This window comes from Haliaeetus albicilla, chromosome 19 (assembly GCF_947461875.1).
Source record: "Haliaeetus albicilla chromosome 19, bHalAlb1.1, whole genome shotgun sequence".
NCBI classification, from domain to species: domain Eukaryota; kingdom Metazoa; phylum Chordata; class Aves; order Accipitriformes; family Accipitridae; genus Haliaeetus; species Haliaeetus albicilla.
Genome location: NC_091501.1, coordinates 12,816,089 through 12,831,714, shown reverse-complemented (window position 1 = coordinate 12,831,714; position 15,626 = coordinate 12,816,089). Strand labels below are relative to the sequence as shown.

The 15,626-nt window shown below is 37.3% G+C and overlaps 1 protein-coding gene across 12 annotated transcripts in view; it reads right to left on the bottom strand.

Annotated features, from left to right (window-relative positions):
* Positions 1 to 15,626, bottom strand: part of ERC1 (ELKS/RAB6-interacting/CAST family member 1) — a 305,364-nt gene that overhangs the window by 27,347 nt on the left and 262,391 nt on the right. For 8 of the 12 annotated variants that reach the window (XM_069807683.1, XM_069807686.1, XM_069807690.1 and 5 more), the window contains one exon: positions 8,070 to 8,171. In XM_069807683.1, coding sequence (XP_069663784.1) covers positions 8,070 to 8,171 — 102 coding nt within the window. Of the gene's footprint in view, positions 1 to 6,576; positions 6,644 to 8,069; positions 8,172 to 15,626 lie in introns of all 12 variants that reach the window. The other 4 variants (XM_069807691.1, XM_069807694.1, XM_069807693.1 and 1 more) reach the window with 1 other exon arrangement.

Genomic DNA, 15,626 nt, shown 5'->3' with positions numbered 1-15,626 from the left:
ACTTGTGCTCTTCTTTGATCTGTAAGAATAATAGGAAGACAGTGATACAATCCAGTTACACCTCTGTTGTGAGTGCTTAATTCAGCCCAGAGCTGCAGATTACAAAATTCCATCTGGAAATCTTAAGTCTTATCATTCTGGGATCAGAAAGAAGACGAGCAGTGTATCAAGATCAGTTCTTTTGTGCTCATAGATGTAACATTCTTGGACAGAGAATATATTTTTCAAACATAAAATAAGATAACAAAATAATAGAGTTTGCTAGCAAAAGAACTGTTCCCAGGAACAGGGAAAGGACCAAAAGCAGAAGTTATCATCATTTTAAGGACAGCATTCTTCTCTAGGCTGGCCCATCCCAGTATAACAGTACTTACTGGGTAAAAGATCACAGGCCAGTATGGGTATAGAATAAGAGAGAAGGTAGAAAGGCATGGTTTCCAAATTGGAATGGTAGAAGATTAATCCTAAAACAAAATATTAAGCATTACTTAAGTTGTTCACCATAACAGGATTGTTACTTACACTGAAGTGAGAAGGTCACTACAAAAAGCTCTCCATTATTCAGAGTTACTACAGCCAAAGGAAAAAAGGTTATTCTCTGAAAAAAGGCAAAGCTTGAAAAGGCTTGAAAAGAATAGATAATTATATGATAGCTAAAGCAGGATTTTGAATTGTGCTTCCTCAGAGCAGAAATTGTCAGTCCATGAACTCTTTGTGTCTCCTTGCTCGAACTTGACAGCACAGGAGTTTTTCAGTTTCATAATTAACCATGATGCCCACACAAGCAGGGCTTTAGAAAAGCAGGGATGGAAAGCAGGTCCTGTGATTAACCAGGACAATTGTATTCAAAGTGCTGTCCTCATAATGATTAATTAGTTACATCACCCTATTTGAGTGCATCACATTAGGGTTCTTACTAAAGGGTTGCCCTTCTGGAAAGTAGGAGTGAGGAGCCCTGGCTGACATTGATATGACAAAACAAATCTGGCATCTTATCTCTCAGTCAGGCCAAGTGACAATTTTTAAGTAAAGTAAGATTATTTCATGTAGCTGCCTTCATATTTTGCACAGGGTATGTCTCTCAGGCAAGCATAAAACTCATTTTTTTCAGTGTTTTTAAACATACGAATGAAGAACTGTAACAGACATATTATAATAGATTATTATATACTACACAATTAGTTTGTAGATTTTTAGAGAGTGGAAGAAATGACCCTTCAGAGGACAAAAGATGACAATGAAAAAGAAGAAGCAGCGGTCTAAAGAGCTTTGTTCAGCATGCTGGAGTAGCAGCTCCTTGAAATGTTTAACATGTGGGTTATTTTCCCTTTTTTGGGAAGAAATAGGATCTTGGAAGGAAAAATGAGAAGTATTAATAAATTGAGTCAAATACAAATCTAACAATTTTGGGAACAAATTCAAAATCATATCACTGTAACAACACTATTTTAGAATATTGTGTAATAATATTACCTAGCACTTATATAGCACTTTTCCCAAGCAGAACTTCCACTTTACAAAAACTTCAGCTCATTTTACAATTAAAGAATTTGAGACAGGGAGAAAGAGAACAAGTGAGTGGTTGGAGACGATGCCAGGAAAGAATTTATCTTCTGAATCGTGGTCTAGTACTGTGTCCAGTAAATTACTTTGTAATACGAGTCAGGCACGAAGGCTTCGTGGTTTTGACCATTCTGCATGATCTAACAATTAAAAAAACCATATTGAAAATAAATTTATTTAAAAGGCTTATGAGGTCACAGTGTAATAAGTGACAATACTGAGAACCTAAAAAAAGTGTGACAGTAGGATGAGCAGCTCTCTACCTGCTGCAAGCATAAAATCTGTCTTGTGGAGAGAAAGATCACATTTATGCAGTGAAGGAATGCCTGTGTAATCATTTGGAAATGGAACTCACCACGAGTAAGATATTTACTTTGCTAAAAGAAATCAGTATATTAACCCAAGCACCGAATAATGTAGAAAAAAATTAATATTCTTCTCAAACTTCCCAAAGTATAGACACTTTTAGTTCTGATCTCAGCGAAAACTTCATGGGGTTTGACAGCTGTGGCAAAGGTTAAATTAAGTCCTGAGATGTCCTGCCCTCAATGTCATTATTTCTATCCCTCTTAGTCTACCATCGTAATAGTCACAGTTCTTCACTGTTACCTTGCACCTACTTCTGCCACTTCTCTCTGAATGTGTTTGAATAGCTATGTATGCTGGCTGACTAGGTGCTCATTCGTTGTGCATTTCCTTTTAGCTCTAAAATGGAATAATAAATAACCCCTCCACAACAAAAAGGAAATTGTGAATGCTCATCCTGGGCATTCCTAGTGGTGAGACAAAATTGCTCCGCAGATACAAGTTAGAAACACATGGCTTACAACCTTGAGCATTCAGTTAGTTTTTGCCTATGTCTCCTAGTATCAACTTCTCTGCGAGATTTAACTGTTTCTATCATTCTTACTGTAATCATGTTTAATACCTCTGTCTTAATAAATGTAATACAGAAATGTCATTCAAGCTCCATTACCCTTTAATAATCAGAAATGGCTATTTAGAATGAGACTGGTTTTGGAAACACTATATTCATCAAAGATATCCTTTAGAATATTATAAGCTCTTGATTAAAAACTATAGCTAAAAAATTCAAACTGAATTCATTCAACATTCTTCATATTGATGACTTTCCCTCTATTTAAGTTGTTAGGTTTTAGTAGCTTTCGTCTACAGAAAAACTCTTGGCAAAGTCAAATTACAACATTAAAAAGGTAGCCTTTGGTACACAATGCATACTTGTAATCTGGTGATGTTGCAAATTATAATTTATACTGATTTTGACAAGAAGTCTAGGAAATTTACTTGAATTGATTGTTTTTCACTTCTTAAAAATGATTCAAATATTTTCCTGTTATGACTTACCCCGTTTCCACCACAGACATCACCTCTGAAATCTTAAGAGATGTATTAAATTATGCTAGTGTCTTCAGCAGTCAACTCACAATACTTACTGCTTCTGCGTTAAAATTTGTCAAACTCAAGTTTAGACATTAAAGAAAAATGTCACAAATAAGAGGCTTTTTGCCTTGCAATACTTTTACTGTAATAGGAACTTGCCAATATTTTCATCATCTTGAGAGATCCCCATTTTTATGCACTCCAGTTCAATGCTAGCTCTTTGACCATTCCACTGTTACTCTAATAAGCATAAAATTAATTTTCAGATTTTGTTCCTGGAATTCAAACACAGCAAACCCAAATGTTTTTCTCCTTAGCAGACATATCCATGACTTCAGGATTTGTTGGCAACCATTAATAGAAAATGCTTCCACAGAATGAGTTCAAAAAGCTTGTATAGTGACAGCATCTACTAGGCTCCAACTCCTGCTGCAAGCCAGAGCCACGGAAGATGGGAAGAAAAATGCTCTACAACAGCATGCATACTTAAAAACGCACATACAATATGTATAAATTACATACTAGGATAAGTCTCTTGGTTCTCAGAGTTTCAATTTTGCTCTTCCTCTGTTCTTGCCCTTAGCACTTTTATTCTGTTCTTGCTTTTCCCTGTGTCCTTTAATTTGTCTTTCACCCTTCCAAGTTTTTTGTGATCCCGTGCCCACTACACCCATTCAACAAAAGCAGTTCTCCTCATTTCTGATGGGCAGAGGTGACACAAGCAGCTTTCTGAACCGCACGCACACTTTCTCACATTGTAGGTAGCACGGCTGTGCTTCTCAAGAAAACTAGATGAATTGAGCAGCTTGGGAAGTTCACGTATGGAAGCTTTGCTGCTTCTTTCCCCCACATAGTACGTACCTGGTACATATTTACAAGATGATACATGCACATATCCTTTCATGTGTATTAGATATCATAAAGTGTAAATTCATATTATTTTTTATAAAAGTGAATAATAACTAATTAAGCCATTGGCCAGACCATTTTAGCATTTGAGAAAGATGAAGGGGCATCCTCATGAGAAAACACATTGGAATATGCTTGGGTATAGAGGAGGATAGAGCTTCATCGGGGGAATAAAAGGAGTCATAAGAAATTCAGACAGCAAGGCAACGAGCCTTGAGAAAAAGGCTAGGAAAGGCCATTTCTGGATGAAAGATAGTATTTACATTGAACTGTAAACTACCATTTTCTGAAACTACAGGAAGGGCGCATATGTTTAGAAACAGTGCCCCATTTCAAGGGAGCTATATCTGATCATGCTGTCATGTACAGAACTGGCATAATTAAATATTAAATTCAGTCAATTCCAGAATGCTGGAGGGGAAAAGACCTAAACGCCAAAACAAAAAATAAAATAATGTCGTTTGCTACTGTAAATATTTTGATGGTCTCCATTTTATCTTCAGTATTGACCAGAGATGAATACATCCTCAGACCTAAAGGAACTTCAAAAACCAAAGTTATAGCCAAGTCCTATGCTATTAGTCACATTTTTATCATTGTAATACATACATTTAATTTAACACAAGCAGGTTAGGAGCTCTGTGACTTACAACATCTTTCCTTTTACAAAGAGAATAAGGACTTTTTTTTTTAATGTATATGGAATATCATGGTAAAAACATGTACTTTGTTGGGAGTAACTAGCTTGGGAAGCATCAATCACCTTTATACTTTCCCTGGTGAGGTATGCAAGACAATCTTGAGGCTGACACGTTTCTCAGAGGAGATGCATGTAAGGCAAGGATGCTGGCTGCCTCATTGTTTTGACTAGGATATTCTGTAATATGCTTTCCTGTGGAAAATGCCTCAAGTACAAAGTAGAGAGATATGCTGTATTTAATGTGAACCACCCATTAATTTGGTAAACTAAGAGAAACCATACTCTCAGCACAGTTGCGTTCATAAATGTATCAGCAGATAGGAGAGGAAAAGAGAAAGATCTTGCTATCAGTATTTTCTACACAACCTCTATGTTTGCTCTAGAATGAAAATCAGAATTATTCCTACCTTCATAGTGAGTATTTTCTTCCTTTTCATAATTTACTTACCTGATCTTTCCTGTTTAATCGCTGTGCTTCAGCAGATCTTTACAAGCATTATCTCCAAAACTTTTAATATCACATTCTAACACACAACCATTGCAAGAGCGGTGATTCAAAAAGAATGTGAAATCAACAGCGAGTGTAAATTAATGAAGCACTTTATCAATTTTTCCAGTAAAGAGATTTTCTCAGTTCAAACCCCAAGGCATGAAATTCAAGTTTGACAATGCCACAGTTGGATTAAATTTTTCAGATGGTTGACTTGAAAAGAAGGATCTGATCTATACAGAGATCAGATCTCAGAGAGACATGTAAGTCTGCAGTTAATTGAGCAAGTGCAAAGAGATGAGAGGGTAGCTTATTCTTTCATGAATGTTTTACAAATCTAATATAGAGTAATAATTTTCAGAAATGTGAGGGTCCCAAATTTCCACAGAATTTTTCAGAAGAGTTTTCTTTCAAATAATTGATATGGAAAAATCAAATTCTGAGAAAAACTGCCAGGGAACTCATGTGAAGTATTTTTTCTTAAAAGGATAAGTGAAGAAAGAAAAAGTTTCATATAAATTTTTAAAAAACTGTCACCGCATCTCAATCTTTTAAAATACTTGTACTTCAAATAAATTTATTCTGCTTTAAAACTGATACTACAAGGCATAAATGAATCCTATGGACTGAAGCCTAATAATCGATATTTGACTTCTGTAGCTCTATATCAAGGCTCCTGGTCAGTAAAGGATATTTTCTTCTTTGCTAGAGAACAGGCATGAGGAGAAGGGCTCTGTCCTGTGTACTGCCTTCTCTTCTGGAAATGGGGGTTGTTGTGGAGACAATTTGATGGCAGAAAAGAGAAAATTGTGGACACAGACATAGAGAAACAAAATGTACTTTAAATGACAAATAGCTACCAATTTCTCCCCCATTGTTTTGAGAGAATGAGGGAGATGGAAGGGAGAGGGAAAGGTTAAGGGGATATTCCTCTTTGCCTTCAAATTTACAGAAAATTTATATTCCTAGTGCATATCAAGAATCATCTGTTCTGAGCTGATAAATAGCTGTGACTAGTCAGGTCGGCGTGCACGACAGCAATCTCGGCAGCAGATCTCAACATGCTTAAAACCTTCAGGAGGAACTTTATCTTCAGGAGGAACATTATCTCTGAACAAATTCTTTACTAACCAGAATCGAAAAAGCATACATAGATTTGGCTACAGTGCAAACTGCTTTGAAAAAGAATCTGACTGAAAACATTTCCTCCATGAAGTCAATGACAAATGATATGAGAGACATTTCCTGTTCTCTCATACGCATTAAGAGTTTGCTTTGCATAGAAACTCAATTACATGCCCTGGAAAGTTCTCCCCACAAGATCATGAAACAATGACATGATGATTAGAAAAAGAAAATCACAAACTACATATAAACACACAAGAAATACCCTCATGCAGAGACTACGCAAGCAAGGGGGAAGGAGCACAACCAGGTTTCACAAAGCACAGCGAGCGAGACGCGAGAGTGACTGTTGGAAATTTTTCTATTGGCAAGAAAAGTTGATTCTCACCGTTCTGAACAAAATGGCTGAACTAAGAGCATCTGACTGGTTATGCCCAAATACCCTCCTCCTCATCCTAGTGGTGCAGAGGTGGCAGTGGGAGAAAAGCCCCAGAGCAGCATGGGAATGAAATAAAGAGTTGGTTAGTATTTAAAGCACATATGTAAGTACAAATAGTAGTACAAAGTGTTTAATTCCTTAGGCAATATTCTGAGCCACCTTTAAGTACAGCTTGCTTTGCTCTCTTGTAGGCTTTGTCAGCTTTTAAAATGCCCTTACGTAAAGGGAAAGTGCAATCAGACCCTCCTCCCACCCCCTCCTCCCTATTGCCCTCCCCTGCAAGGTCTTTACAAGAATTTCCTTAAATTTTTAAATTTTATCTTTTTTTTACATTTTATCTTTTCATTTCATCCGTGAATGCTACGCTGCATTCATTTGCAAGCATGTACTACAGTTACAGTCTGGAAATGGCTTCATTCCTCTATAGACTTGCAGTGTAAAAGCAACAGATATTCTAACGTTCCTTCCAAATTAAGATTAGGAGAGCCATTTAATTTGCAGTATTAACAACTGCACTTTCCTGAAGAAGGTAAGACCAACATTTTGCAAGGTGAATATGTAATTGTTTTTTGTCATTTTCCTCTTGTACCTTTCTCATAATTTCTGCATATCACTAGGTTGGTGCTTAAAGGTCCAGAGTGAGATGCCTTCCTTCAGATCTCAACAATTCCTAGATGAGCCAGAGGGCAAAGAGGAGCGCTAAACATTCCTTCACTTTGTCAAGGCAGTGATTAATGATTACGAATATTTTAATTAAACTGGAATGGATGTGATTACAACATGGGATATGCAATTATCTTGGCATTTTCCATGCTACCCAAGGGGTAGGTGATCTCTCTGATAGTTATCAAGCACTCAGCTGTGCTTTGTAAATGACACAGGAGGCTCCTCACTGCCTTGGAGATTGTAAATTGATTTTTCTTCAGTTTACGGTCCATTGAGTTTGTGAGGGAGCAGTCTGTGCTCATTTGGCACAGAGGCTGGGATTTCCTCATGGGAAATGAAGGGAACTGCTTGTATGCAATCCATAGATCAGAAAGCTGATCCTGGAGCATGATTTCCTGCTACTGGAGACAAGAAACAGTCTGGACACTCCACACACTCAAGCAGTAAACCTGAGTTACTAAAATCTGAATATGCCAGACAGGACTCCAGTCTTGCATTTGAAGAGAGTAATGTTTCTTTCTTCCCTTTCATTGTCTGCCCCCTCTTCTCCACCCACTTAATAACAGCTTGGTACCAGGAACTGTTTGTTCACATTTCAAGAGTTTTCAACGAAGCCGACACAACAGCAACATCCATTTCTGGTTTATAACTGCACACTGGAATGCTATTTTTGTTCCAAGGTACTGCAAACATGTCAGGGAAAATTACATACGACTCAAAATAATCAGCCCCCATTGTAAAAATTACTTTTAAGGCAAAAAAGAGAGACACATTACCTGGTCAGGGGAGGGCTTGTGGTTGGTTTGGTTGGAATGGGATGAGGATTTGAGGTGGTCATCCTCATAGTTGTCAGCCATCAGCTTCATACGGTTTTGAGTCTATTAAAAAAAAAAAAGAAGAATCTCAGTCTACCTTCCAAGGTGATCATAGGGACTCAAGAGAATAGGGTATTTATGCTATCCTGTATATTCCCAAATCCATACATGGAGAAAAATAAGACACATGCATAAAACATTAGTAGGTATTACTGTAGAGAACTGGTAAAAACTGACACACACATTCCAACCACTTCACTTGGAGGCTAAAGTAGTTTTGCAATTAAGTGGCTCACCTGACTTGTACCTACTAAAACTTGTGCTGTACATGTGTGTACAAAGAAACTAAATTCTTCCTATGGACCCTTGAGATTACGGTTTGAACACCAATTTGGAGAATAATTCAATGAAAACATCAGTTAGATTTCCCTAAGTCAGTTAAAAAAAAAGACAAAAAAGAAATCAGTTTTTTAAAAAGTGTAAAAAAGCTGAAAATAGGTTATTACTTAAGAAGTCCATCCAGTTTCAATATGCAAATCAGTTTTCAACTGATATACCAAAGAGTAGGAAAATTCTGAGACTGGTCAGAAAAATGTGAATTATAGAAAAGCCTTCCTGTGATGAAATTAAGAAGTTAATAAATAAGTCTTTAGGAAGAAAAGGTGACATGATAAAGATGTATAAAATTAAAACCTAAGTACAGTCAAGCAAGGAATTAACAAAATATGAAACAAGATTCTTAGTTTTTCTTCAACTTCTCAGGAAATTTCAAGTTCCAGAGGATATATAATTTTTAAAAACACAAAATATAAAATAAATTGTGTAAGAATAAATGGAATACCTTACCTTAACATTACTAGTCTAGGTAAGCAATTGCAATAAACATTAAAATATACTACACGACTGTGTCTGCAAAGGACAGTGTTAGTGAGATAAAGCCCTTTTAACATACTATCCTGAAATGAGGTCCCCAAGCACCTACACACACATACACATATACCAACAAGGAAAGAAATCCACCTGGGCAAAATGTCCTGCCTCCCCAGCAGGGCTTACAAAGACCATTCAGGCAGCAAGGACACTCTTGGAGTAGCCTAGATGGGACCACGAAAGAGCTGGGTCTAGGGTCTCACAAAGTGAACTGCTGTCCCTGCATCAGCTGCTTCACTTTGACTTATCTGAGTCCACTGTCCTGGGGCACTCACACCTGGGGCAGACCCAAAATGGAGTGATGGCATTTCTCCTTGCAGCTCATAAAGTAGACAAAGACTCATTTTGAGCTTTGTGAAATCTTTGTATTCCAAAAAAATAAAAAGGCTAGCCAGACCTATGTTAGATATGATGCACAGTAAATTATGTACAGCTAGACATATTAAATCATCAGAGATGCACTAAAATTAAATGTCTTAAATGAAGGCTCAAGACTTACTGTAAAAATGCCAGCTGTTGATTCAATCCCTTCATAACTGCATGGTTTCTCACTGGAAACTCTAATTTTAATGAGCATCTCGAGGCTAGAGAACGCAGATTCTACTTGACTGTACTCAGATCATTATAGAGAAGGTCCAGGGTTTGAATCTGGATTTGATTTTATTTTGGATTAATTTAACAAAAGCTAATAGTAAATTGAGCTTAAGCAATAAGATATTTAATCATACAAAACCTTTATATTGTTTGCCCTGTTTTGTCAAACAAGTTTTGAATTCCAAGTCTGACTCATCATTCATAAATCACTACTTGAAACATGCAACATTAATAGTTAAACAACCAGTTTATTGTAAAGGCGTTTTCTCCATATTTATTATTTTATTATATTTAAGGTTGGCTCTTTTACAATTTCTTATTTGCAATGAGAGCTATTGATTTTAAATGATTTCATATTTCTTTGGAAATTTTTGGTTTTGATAATAAATAATAACTTCTTACATGACTTTCAGCATGTATGTGGAAAGAATTCTATTAAAAAGCAGAAGTTTAGCAGAATGTTAGTACAGCACATTATCTTTTCTGAGAGAAAAAGTAGCTCTTCCCAGAGAGAGGCAGCATGTTTCATGATATTGCATGAAAAAACTATGTTAGTGGTAATATAGGAAGAGATGAATATAAAGATCTAAACAGTTAAAGCACAGTATCCCTCAAAGAAAATTTTGAAGTGGAATTGAAGAGGTTGCTTACTTCTGTCACTTAAGTTCAAGTAGAATAACCTACTATTAATACTTGGCAAGAGGTAGGAGAAGAGGCTGAGAGAATTGGCCTGGTTTAGCCTGAAAGAGGAGGCTTCTTTAATTACTTGATAGGAGGAAATAGAGAAGATGAAGCTACACTCTTCCAGAAGTGGACAGGACCAGAGATGACGGATGTAAATCGGAACACAGAACATTCTCGTTAGAGATCAGGAAAATTAATTTCATAATGAGGCTGATCAAACACCAGAACAGGCTGCCAAGAGGCTGCGGCATCTCCATCCTTGCAGATACCAAAAATGCGACTGGACAAGACCTTGAGCAAGCTGCTCTAGTTAGCAATGCTCTCAGCAGGTGGTTGGATGCAGAGGTCCACTGCAATCTAAAATACGTTGCAATTCTTGTTATTTGGGCTTTTCATCTTCAGATAATTTTATAGTTATCAAGGCTGGAGTTTTCAAAAAAAGAGGGAGCTAAGTTCCAAAATTCCTCCTAGTTGCTAAATATGATTTAGCTGCTTAGCTCCATAGAATCATTTAGGTTGGAAAAAACCTTTAAGATCATCGAGTCCAACCGTCAACCGTGCCCACTAAACCATGTCCTGAAGTGCCCTGTCTACGCATTTTTGGAATATCTCCAGGGATGGTGACTCAACCACTTCCCTGGGCAGCCTGTTCCAATACCGGACAACCCTTTCAGCAAAGAAATTTTTCCTATATGTCCAATCTAAACCTCCCCTGGCACAACTTGAGGCCATTTCTTCTTCTCCTACCGCTTGTTACTCAGGAAGAGACACCAGCACCCACCTCGCTCCAACCTCCTTTCAGGGAGTTGTAGAGAGCGATAAGGTCTCCCCTCAGCCTCCTTTCCTCCAGGCTAAACAACCCCAGTTCCCTCAGCTGCTCCTCGTAAGACTTGCGCTCTAGACCCTTCACCAACTTGGTTGCCATTTGAATATTTTAACCCAGAACAATCTCTGCAGCATCCCAATGATGACAATCATACAAGATCAGTTCACCTACAAGGACATTTTCTATGCTCCCCCTTTAATCCAGCCTGACCTACCACTGCTTCTGCTATTAATCTAAGAGTGCATGTTTGTGATATACAAGTCATGGCAAGAAAACACCAAAATCAGTATTGTGATTTCACTACAGAAACTAATTTACACATTTATCATTGGAATTAGGCAAAAATCAAGAGATGGAAGAAAAGCAGTTTATTTCCTGATAGATACCACTAAAAATTATATTCCAACATTAACATTCCAAGCAGTGTTGCAAATATAATATATAATATAATAGTTTTCTAATTCTCTTTATATCAAACATGGAAATAAAAAGCTTCTGCTTAGGACTGGAATACTAACTGATGAACTTCTAATTGGAAATTTTTGAAATAACTGGAAATACATGAACTCAGTTTCTCTCCTATTGCTCCTCTCCAGAAAAAAATGTTCAAAAGGATGGAAATTTCTAGAGCGTATGACTGTTGCAATGATTTAAAACCAAACTGTTTACTTTACTGTGGGGAACCACTCCAACATCCTGCAGTCCTGAACTGCTTTGTCATGGTGCTATTATACAATCTGCTCCCACCTTATGAGGTTATGGCTCAGATCCTAGGGCAAACATTTCTACATCACTGTAAAAAGTATGAACAACAAAGTGGTTTAACCACTGTGTCCTGTGAGAAAATAAATGAGCAGTGCAGACAAATCGACTGTGTCAGAAGGGCTTTTGTCTAAAACCTCCAGAGCTTGTAAGCAGAACTAGTGATGATAAGAACCGGATGTCAGATCCAAATTTTGCTGAAAAAATACCATGCGCCTTTACAGGTACCTTCTTCATGCATGTGCAGATAAAATGCTAGAATGAAAAAAACAGGACAAAACTCCACAACTCAATAGGTTTCTTGATTTTTTTCCAGAAGGTTTTTTTCTTTTTTGACACAACAGATTTTGTAACCTTATTCCTTGCTCTCCAATCACACCCCCCACCAAAACCCCACACCTTGTCAAAGCCCTTAACAACGCTCTTTAATCTCCCAACAACCACCGTGCAAAAGAACAGTCCCAAACCCTTTAGACCAGTGTCAATCCTCAAAATTACTAAAGAGCCATCGCACTCTCTCAAGCTCCTAACTGAAAGCCAGGAATGACTGTGGAGAACTTGCCACAAGATGTCTGCAGACCGGAGTCTGTGAACCGCAGGCCTAAAGCATAACATTTGCAAGGGTATTGTATCTAAAAAAGCCCCAACTTCCTCTGGTTGTATATTAGACTATACTCCAGTACTATCAGATCTTGACCACCCTCCCTTTTTTTTCCCCTGGAACTTCTGCAATTGTCCTTCTGCCTCTCTGATACACTTATTCTTAATGCCCTTCTTGCTTCTTGTCATTATTTAACCCTGGCCTCTTCCCTATCCCCTGCTACAGCAGGCAGCTAAATTTAAAGAAAAAAGCACCAGGAGAAAATATGAGATAAACTTGTTTTAATCATAATGTGAATGGTCAGCATCAGCACTTCATTTAAATGTGCTCTCTTTTCTTCTGTTGTTTTGTGGTCCTGCAGGGATTTCACTACATTTTCACCATGTTTTTTCTCGTTATCATATAGTTTATTTCTGCCTGTATTCTATAATCACTAAATGCTTGGGTAAACAAGGAAATTACCATGGAGTAGACTATTTCTAACACAGCTAACACCTGAAAACTTTCATTCCAAACAGCACATGTGTAATATTTTAGCTGCCAAAACTGTAGCCATGGTGAATTTTGTTTAAGAATCACTAAGGTCCTCCTCCATGGATGTATTGCTTCAAAGCACACTCTCATATGTAGGTTCCTAAGAGTAAGTTATTTTCTGTTCACTACAGGCTACAGTGGTAGCTTGTTTGTACACCTTCACCCTAAAGACCAAATTAATAGATTTTATCACAGTTAAATTATTACATGAGAAAAAACAGAACTGATGCTGATGCACAAAGTGTAGGGGAAAGTCAGAGACATATTCTGGAATATAGCTGGTAAAATCTAAAGGAGTCCTGCCCAGGTCTGACAAGCTCTTTATAGTGGAATTCCACATATACATTTGAAACCCACAGATTTAACTACAGACATTGTTTATCATGTATTTTAGAGAATGTTTTTATTTGAAAGCTTGCACTGTTGGATGTTATAATGAGAATACATACCTTTCTTAAGCATTTCTGCAGGATAGCTAGTGTTCTGGTAACCATTACCCTGGCAAGTTTTTGAAACCAAATTTTATTCATAGGAATCGCACATTTCTGTATCTCTAAACAGGACCTCTAATAAACAGCAGATACTAGCTCATAAGCTCTGCATTCTCTACATTAATCTAGTTTGCTTCATACTCTCATTGCAGTGACTTATTTAAAGAGTTCGCATCAAATCTGTTTCTCCACTGTGCAACACAGCAGAAACCATGACATCAGTGATTGCTTTCTCATTTTTTGTAAAATATTTGAGCAGGGTAATTTCTGGCTTTGCTAACCAGTCTAAACAAGCTCTATTAATCCTTTAATGTAGAGTTTAAAAAGCCCCACATTAAGTAAACATTAATATAATGACTGTACTTGTGACAAATGGATAGGTGGTGGAGACAGTGTGTCAGTCAGTTGAAGGAGTCATCCCATCCCATTTCAGTCCGAGTTGAATGTTTCACTGGAAACACACACATGCAAATGCAACAGTTTAAAAACCTTTTTACCACTAATAACATAGAAATATAATGAAGAAACTCAGGTGATTTTTTTTTTTTCCTAAGTTGTGTGCCAAATTCAGTATCTCTGAAAATTATGTTCTTGCAAAGACTTTCAGATAGTCCCTTTCTATTTGCTGAAAACACGCAGTGAGCCATACTCCCTGTAAATATCCAACCAGCTCCCTGCTGCAGTCTGGCTGTCAGAAACACAGAGAGAATAATCCCTCCTTGCCTGTTACTAGAATGTGATGCCCTGCATAACTACCTGGAGTATATCTATACCTCCTTTGAATATATGCCTACCTTGAGTGTATACCTACCTTGACCACAGGGTCTCTGAAAGATTGTTTCAAGTATTTTACCCTATGCTCCCTTCCTATTCATGATATTTAATGATCCGGGAGACATTTTTCAAATTTGTCAAGAGATGGTACATGCTGAGTTGTTGGTTTTGTTTGTAAAGTTTAAAAGACACATCGTTAATTAGGTTTGGCTTTCCTTTTGGCTATGTTTAAGATTAGCAACTAAGATTCCTCTATTAGCAGCAAACACAGACAATGTTCAGCTGCATAGGTATGAAAACTGTTCCAGTTACTACAGTTCTGTACATCCTGGAGCCTGTGTTTCTGTGAGCCCAACAAAGAGCACGTGCAGCGCACAGCTGCTCGGGTTTGTCACAGCCTGCAGGATTTAACACAGATTCTACCCGAGATACCGCCTTCTGCATTGACTGTTGGCAATGTTATAACAATGTTACATTATAAAGTATAAGACTTATCAGCCCACTTAATTTCTATCTTTAATGATTTCATTTTTCTGTTCATCTCCTCACATGTGATAATTACAGAGAAACTTCATTCTGGAGAATTCATATTAAAAAAACCTTTGAACTAAACTAAAGGAGGCAGATTGTTTAGATAAAATCTATTGCTCTGAATCCTATATAGAGAAAACTAGTGACACAAAAGACAACCCTAATCAGATGTTATGTTTGGGATTCCTTATTGTGTTATACCACATGAACATTATAGCATGTGCTCCTTTAGCTCTCTTGTACTCCTCTTTAGAGACACATCAAGCTGTGTTCAACACTGACTGATCAGTGGTAATAGAACTGCCTTTCTCTTATTTCTTTCACAAGAGCTAGAATCTGCCCAGTCCCAGATTTAAAAGATTAAAAAAAAAAAAAAAAAAATTAAAAAAAATCCTTCCTTCTCTCATGGCTAACTACCCAGAAGCAAACCAGCTATGTTAGTTCTTTGGCATCCTTCCCACCACATGTAAGGGTGTTCGTCAAGAAAGCTCAGTAAGGTGTGTTTTCCTGTATCTCAAAGATGTCTGAGCAAGGGCTGGACTCTGAGAACGTTTACCACCATATTGTAAACCTAATTTATACTGACTGGGTGGCCTATGCATCAAAAAAACCTTTCACGCAAGATCAAAAGGACAAATGGTATCCTGTGACAACAGCCTTAGAGAATCCTGGATCCCTCACACTACACAAAACCAAAAGAATTATTTACTGTAATTGATCTCAAGACAGCAACAGCAAGCAAAATGAGCTGCTGTTCTAATTCTTAAGATGAAATAAGAGAACTGTTTATA